Consider the following 8304-nt stretch of genomic DNA (forward strand, 5'->3'; position numbering starts at 1 on the left):
TTGTTAGTCTTCACTATAAGACACCCTCACTATAAGATTCACTTGGTTTATGTTCTACACAGCACACACAGGCGCTTTATTTTTGTTTTGAAAGAGATATTACAGTATTTTAGGATCTATATTGTAGATTATTTGAAAATAGATCACTCAAATGCATGTTGAAATGACATGATGATTTTATGTTGGCAGGATTCAGTCGGGGTCGTATCTCAGCACCGGTTGGTTCACACTCATTCTGGCCATGGACATGTGCAAGGAGATCCGAGTCTACGGCATGATCAATGACACGTACTGCAAGTAAGACTGACAATGCAATCTATCACTTGACAATGGGCTTTAAAGAAGCTTCACCTGTTTCCAGAGTGAAATATGACAGCCGAGCTGATACAAGAGCAGCACTGTGGGCTTCCACCCTGCCATAATACAGACGTACATATCTTCTATTCTATTCTTTAGACCATGTATTGTTGCAATGTTTTAGCATACTTTGAACACCAAAAAAATGTCTGAATACAATAACGGTATGATTTGCTGCATGATAAGTGTAGCACTAAATTCAGTTCCATTTAGTGATCAGGTATTTTTTTTATATTCGTTTCATTAATTTGAAGGTGTACTCAGTCTCGTTCTGAAGGCTGTGTGTCCTCCGGAGGATGCGTTTGTCTGTTGCATACGTCATTGAAACGGTCTCATTTTTATTACATTCCAAAGTAAGAAAGAAATTACAATAATTTATGCCTCAAGATGAATAACAGTTTGTTTTACAATAATTACGTTTCTGAAATGACACATCTTGGATGAAGCACACAGTCAACAAATGTGACCTTCGGAGGGCACATGCTACAAAATTAAACATAAGGAGTGTTTTTTGACTGCATCCAAAACTGCATACTATATAGTATGTAAAAAAAAAAACAGTATATGAAAAGAGTAGTATTCACAGTATTCATAAAACAGTAGCTGAAAACTTTGTAGATGACCTACTACTTCTGGTTCAATTCTAAAGTAAACATACCCCCGGTTTCATAGACAAGGCTTAAGCCTAGTCCCAGACTAAAATGTAAGTCTGAGCTGTTTCAACTGAAAGAAACTTGCACTGAGTGATCTTAAAATATATCTGTGCCTTTGTTTTGTCTCAAGATGGACACCAGTAATGTGTTTTTCTAAGGCATGTTTATAAAATTTACTTCAATGTCCTAATTGAACTATGGCCTAATCCTGGTTTAGGCTAACCCCTGGCTGTGAAACCGGGCATAAATGTCTTAAAACCAGCCACAGGAGAGAATCTGTAAATGACAGTGAAGTGACGCAACTGTCACTGTAGGTTACGTGACAATGACACCATGCCGAATGTAGTATGTATGTAAATTCATACTAAACATGCATTTATACTGTATCGAAGGTACTTTTTTAATGAAGTCACAAAGTTATTACTTATTCAAACGAAGTGCCTGTTCAGAGTGTAGGCGATTTCGAAAGCAGCCTTTGTTTGTTTACCGATATGTAATACTGACACCAAGTGGTGTGGATGTAGCATCAAAAAACACAAAACCAACCGTTTTCAGTTACCTTGTCATTGCAGAAATACTCTATAGCCATGTAAGGCTTAATCCACAGCTAGGTGTGCATTTAACGATTTTTTTACTACGGGGTTGAATGCTTGAATCTGATTGGTTGAAGGAATGTTCTAAGGTGTGTAATTATTTTCATATGGCTAAAGTTGTTCCAGGCAGGTCTTGACCACATTACATATCCATATCACTTCAGGACATGTCCATATACATATTATTTCAAAGGTCCTTACAGCCTAAAATATTTAGGGTCCACCACTGACCATACTGAATGCGTAAAAATAACTGTTAATTTGGTCCATTTCTATAGTTATTTTAACGACATTTTAACGCACAGTCAGAATCAAATATTTGGATAAACCATGGTGTAAGATAAATTTATTCCAGATTAATTAAATCAACAGTATTAAGATTAATTAAGAATCGAGATTAATTTAAGTGAAAGTATATTTCAATTGGGAGTTAAGCAACAAGTATTCAGCTGGTCATGTGACTAGTATTTAGCGGATTATGTTTGAAACACTCTTTTCAATAGTATTATTGATTTATTTACTAGTATTTTTTAATGAGGAAAGTGAAATTACTTGTTTTACTTTAAAAATAATTTTCCACAAAAAAAGAACTCTTTTGGGCGCTTTCATCATTACTGCAATAAATTGTTGCCAAAAATGCCAAAGTAGTCAGTTTGTTGTCTGGTTTTCTATGCATGTCTCCTAATACTGTGTTTTAATAGTTTACTGGCAGCATATAAACCCCTTTACCATGATTCTCACACCATGGTTCCATTTTAATGATAGTGTCCTTAACCTCATGCCCCCCCTGCTGCAGATAGACATAAGCAATGCATGCAATGATGTGATTAGTGTGTTTGTAAAGTAGCTGTTATAATCTGTTTTCCCAGCCATTTATTCATTCTGCTCTCCCTTTCAAAACAATGAGCAATTTTCCTTTCACAGCAACTCCCAGTCACCTGTAAAGAGTGGCAAATGAGAAAACAGTGGCTACAACAAAGTCATTTTGATGAAAGGCAGTTCAGCTGGGAAGTATCTATTTTAGCATAATGTGCTGAGCTGTTGTTGCAATTGACCTCGCTGGATCTCTTGTAATTAAAATTCAACAGGTACTACTGGGAGAGAAAAATTGAATCTATTTGTGAGGGGGAAAAAATGCCTTCTGAGCTACCATTTCTCCACAGGAATGCTCCTTACGGACTCAGAGCACTTAATCTTTGAATAAAAAGTAGCAATGGGTTAAAGTTCCAACAACATCAAAACTGCTACAGGCTTTCTGGTCTTTATTGTGCACAATTCATCAGTGCATTACTGAGGAAAAAACATCCTTGTTTTTCTGTTTTCTAGTGTTTTTTTCTTTTGGTTTCACTCTGAAATATGTGGAAATTAAATAAATTGCAAATGTCTTTTAAAATATATAGAAAATGGCACCTTATAGTATGATTTATTGTGATGGAATAACAAAGTAACATTTATTTATTTTTAAATTTTAGATCAGAAGGCTACAGGAAGGTGCCGTACCACTACTATGAAGCAGGAAGTCGTGACGAATGTGCCGAATATCTCTTGCACGAGAGCGCCCCTTATGGTGGCCACCGGTTCATCACAGAGAAGGCTGTTTTTGCAAAGTGGGCTAAGACGCACCCCATCAAGTTTTTCAGCCCAGAGTGGCAGCTGTCATGACCACAACTCCCATTCGTTCAGAATATCCCTTGATACTACAGCTCTGCTGGCTCGTCCCTCCTGCATTGTAAAGTAATAATCACAAAACGTGCCATGCATTGGCTAAACAAATTATTCCAAATGCGATTTCAAATGGCAGTTGTTTGAGTGAAGTATCCCATCGTGACCATGAGGAGAGGTTTCTAATGAAAGTCGTGTTGATCCTGGTGCGATCAAATAGTGGATTTTGCATGTTCTCATTTTATTCGCATCTGGATAATCAAGTAGTGTATGTTTTCCAGAAGCACACGTATTGCTGAAGAGATCTACAAAAAATGTCACATCCTTGCTTTAGCTTTTATTACCTTAAATGGGCTCACTTTAGGGCTGGCCGATATACCAAATTATTTATAAAGTTATACTGTATTTTGATAATTTTCAGCTTTTCGATTGTATTTTCTATACATTTTTATTTATATATTTGGTCTTAAATGGGGCTTGAATTTTTGCATTTGAAGACACAAAGAAAGTGGAATGAAAAAAAGTGCAAAGTTTAGAGAGTTTTTTTACAAGTTGAACTACCCTATTTTATTTACTTATAAATGATTTCAACTAAACATCCATTGTAGCCCCTTAGATTTAAAAGGATTAATGCAAAGATTAGCAAAGAAAGAAGTAAAGAACATGAATTCTTTACCCTACATAAACCCATGGAATAATACTTAAACATTATAATAATTGATCTGAAGCATTACAACCTGAATTCCAGAAATGTTGGGACGTTTTTTTTTAATTTGAATAAAATGAAAACTAAAATAATTTCAATTCACATAAGCCAATATTTTATTTACAATAGAACATAGATAACATAACAAATGTTTAAACTGAGAAATTTAAAAAAATTTATGCACAAAACGAGCTTATTTCAAATTTGATGCCTGCTACAGGTCTCAAAATAGCTGGGACGGGGGCATGTTTACCATGGTGTAGCATCTCCTCATCTTTTCAAAACAGTTTGAAGTCATCTGGGCATCGAGGTTATGAGCTTCTTGAGTTTTGGTGTTGGAATTTGGTCCCATTCTTGCCTGGTACAGGTTTCCAGCTGCTGAAGAGTTCTTGGCCGTCTTTAACGTATTTTTCGTTGATGATGATGATGCGCCAAATGTTCTCTATAAGTGAAAGATTTGTACTGTAGGCAGAACAATTCAGCACCTGGACTCTTCTACTACGAAGCCTGAACGCTGATGACACACTGGAAGGTCTCCCTCCTCTTTAGCCCGGAGGACACAGCATCCGTGATTTCCAACAAGAATGTCAAATTTGGACTCGTCTGACCATAGAACACTTTTCCACTTTGAAAACCACAGGACACGACAACGCTTCTGGACCATGTTCACATATGGCTTCCTTTTTGCATGATAGAGCTTTAGTTGGCATCTGCAGATGGCACAGCGAATTGTGTTTACCGACAGTGGTTTCTGGAAGTATTCCTGGGCCCATTTAGTAATGTCAATGACAGAATCATGCCGTCGTGTGTCGTCTGAGTGTCGTCTGAGACCACGGGCATCCAACAAAGGTCTTTGGCCTTGTCCCTTACGCACAGAGATTTCTCCAGTTTCTCTGAATCTTTTGATGATGATAGAATGCACTGTAGATGATGAGATTTGCAAAGCCTTTGCAATTTGATGTTGACGAACGTTGTTTTTAAAGTATTACACAATCTTTTTATGCACTCTTTCACAGATTGGAGAGCCTCTGCCCATCTTTACTTCTGAGAGATTCTGCCTCTCTAAGACATCCCTTTTATAGCTAATCATGTTACAGACCTGATGTCAATTAACTTAATTAGTTGCTAGATGTTCTCCCAGCTGAATCTTTACAAAATTTCTTGCTTTTTCAGACCTTTGTTGCCCCCGTACCAAGTTTTTTGAGACCTGTAGCAGGCATCAATTTTGAAATGAGCTAATTTAGTAGATAAAAGTGTAAAATTTCTCAGTTTAAACATTTTTATGTTATCTATGATATATATATATATATATATATATATATATATATATATATATTTTAATATTTTTAAAAACGTTTTTTTAACGTTTTATTCATATATATATATATATATATATATATATATATATATATATATATATATATATATATATATATATATGATTAAAACGTAAAAAAAAACGTTTTTAAAAATATTTAAAAAATTTGGGTTGTATTTTTACAAACAGTATATTGTGTTTGTAAACAGCCATTGTAGCCAATTCAATTCAAATGATTAATGCAAATTAAATTAATCCAAACCAATATACCTACCGTCTTTTTTTTTTTTTTTGCAAAATTGTACAAAAAACCTTACATTCTGTGCAAACAAATAGCTGAATAAGAATTTTGAATGAACTAATTAACAAAAATTAATTGAACTTACAAATTCTAACACAATTTAGACTCTACTAAATCAGATAAAACATTTCTGTTTAAACATTCTCATATTCGAGTTTGACACAGACTTTAGGAAACTTAATAGCCAAATGAAAATCACATTAACTTATTGTTGCTTATTTTTATATTTCCTGCAACATAATTGTGAAAATTTGATATATCTTCCAGCCCTAGTTTCATGTATTATTATTTTATGGTTATTTTTTACTATAATATTATGGTTATTCTTGTCTCATAGACAAGCATTTGACTGAAACAGATCTTAGGAAAACAGTCACTGTCGAACGTTTTACTTTCATAAAAAAAATACAAAAATCATTAGCCCAAAATCGTAAACATTTTCTCTATACCGCTGACATCACTTTGAAACGTAACATTGAAAGTATCCTTTGAGCAGGTTAATAGGTCATTCAGGAACTTATTTTTCCACATTTTTTATTTATTCCCTGAACAAAGGAATACATAGGCATTTGTTGATCTGAGAGTGTAGAATACAAAGCTATATTCTGTTGTTACGTGCCATGAAAATAACACAGCATTGCTTACGATATCTAGGTCTGCTGTCGACAAAAGACTTGAGGAACAATTCAGAATGAGTGAATTCAGATGTCAAGACTGTGCCTGTATGAAGTGTAGCATATGTTGACTGTGCAAAGCAACCAATCCTTAATTTTTTATGCCTTATTTGCATATTTAAAAATGACACTCCTGTCCACCACCTGTCAGTATCCTGAATTCCCATGAGATGAAGCTACGCCGTCTCTGTTGTCAGATCAGCAGGTTAATTTGATCAGCTACTGTAGCTAAGTGTCGTAGCATCATATAAACCAGCAGACAAAGCAGCGCCCTTTGGGCTCACCCTACTGCTTCGAGACATCCACTGCACTTCACATAGTTTTTTCCCCATCAAACAAAGCATGCAATCTTTTTGCATCTATATCAAGAACATTCATCATTGCGATACTGTATGTAACAAGTTTTCGTATCAGCTTGTGATTCAGACATCTTCTGGCAGCTCAGCCTGAACAGCCTTTCTCTTCTAATGCACCACTGTGTGCATGTTTTACCAGCACTGCGACAACGTGTGAGCACCGTCACTGTTTTTTCCCTGGAGAAAAAGATGAATGCACTGGCTGTGTGAAGAGAGAATTACGGCATGAGAATATGAGACTGATACACAGAACGGGAGGCAGGCGCCAATGCTGGAGCACTTTGATGAGATACTGCTCACTCCTCTGGCCAACCTGTTCATTAAAACAATTGATGTCAGCTCAATTTCTCTGAGTGCTGACCCAGGATCGTCATTTCCTGGCCTCTGTATTGATTTTGTTCACCATGTGACATAAACCAGAGCTGAAATGGCACTTTCACTTTTCAATGTATTTTTGACTTTAGCTTCTGTTGTTCATGCCTCAGTCATACTTGATGTTCTCATGATATATACGCTCCATGACCAAAAGAATGTGGGCAATGCAAAAATAATTTTGTTTAGCAGTATTTTTGTCTTGTTTTCCCTAAAAAAAACTAAATACATTTACTGAAGAAAATAAATAGTGTTAGGTAATTGTTTTCATATTTTTTCTTGTGTTAAGCATAAACCTCACTAAATATGGTTATATTTATACTTGAAGCAAGATAATAAAATTTTTTTACTGAAGGTGTAAGAAAAAAATGTTTTTATAAAAAATATTTTTTTTACAACAAAAACAACAACAACAATAATAATAATAATAATTATTATTATTATTTAGCAAATTTACACCACTGTCCAAATATTTGGGGTCAATAAGTTATTATTTTTTTTTTTTTATTAATACTTTTATTCAGCAAAGATTTCTTCAGTATAAGATTTAAAACACTTCTGTTCAGAACAAAAGTTATCATGGTTTCCACAAAAATATTAAGCAGCACAACTGTTTTCAACATTGATAATAGGAAATGTTTATTAAGCAGCATATCTGCATATTAGAATGATTTCTGAAGGCTCATATGACACTAAAGACTGGATGCTGAAAATTCTGGTTCGCTTTCACAGAAATAAATTACATTTTAAATTATAGTAAAATAATAAACCATTACTTTAAATGGTAATAATATTTCACAATATTACTGTTTACTGTATTTTTATTCAAACAAATGCAACGTGTGAGCATAAGAGTTTTTTTTTTTTTCAAAGATCTTACCTTTTGAGCTATAGTGTATCTTGTGGATGTACAGATATTTTAAATTGAAAACAAGACAAAAATACTGATTTGGAAAATTAGTCTGCATTACACTTGAACATCACACCCATATGTGCTTGTTTTAAAGCCACTGGCATTAATCTGGAGTTGGTTCTTCCTTTGCCGCTATAACAGCCTCCACTCTGGGCAGTCTTTCCAGCAGATGTTAGAATATAGATGCAGGGATTTGCTTCTATTGAGATGCAGGAGCATCTGTGCGGTCAGATGCTGATGTTGGGTGATGAGGTCTGGCTCACTCAGCTCTCCAAATTAATTCCAGTGGTGTTCAGTGGGATTTGTGTCACGCTTTGTGAAAGCCACTCAGGTTTTGCCATCAACCTTTCTTTGTACACAGAGACTAGAACAGAAATATCCATTTTTCCAAAAAGGTTT

General features: G+C 34.9%; 1 protein-coding gene across 1 annotated transcript in view; it reads left to right on the top strand.

Moving 5' to 3' along the window:
• LOC306881418 (alpha-N-acetylgalactosaminide alpha-2,6-sialyltransferase 3-like) overlaps positions 1 to 4041 on the top strand; it is a 119308-nt gene extending 115267 nt beyond the window's left edge. The window contains exons 4-5 of the mRNA XM_079435513.1: positions 190 to 297; positions 3076 to 4041. Coding sequence (XP_079291639.1) covers positions 190 to 297; positions 3076 to 3265 — 298 coding nt within the window. The 3' untranslated portion in view covers positions 3266 to 4041. The remainder of the gene's footprint in view (positions 1 to 189; positions 298 to 3075) is intronic.
• The last annotated feature ends 4263 nt before the right edge of the window (positions 4042 to 8304 follow it).

This window comes from Barbus barbus, assembly GCF_936440315.1.
Source record: "Barbus barbus genome assembly, chromosome: 15".
Classification (NCBI taxonomy): domain Eukaryota; kingdom Metazoa; phylum Chordata; class Actinopteri; order Cypriniformes; family Cyprinidae; genus Barbus; species Barbus barbus.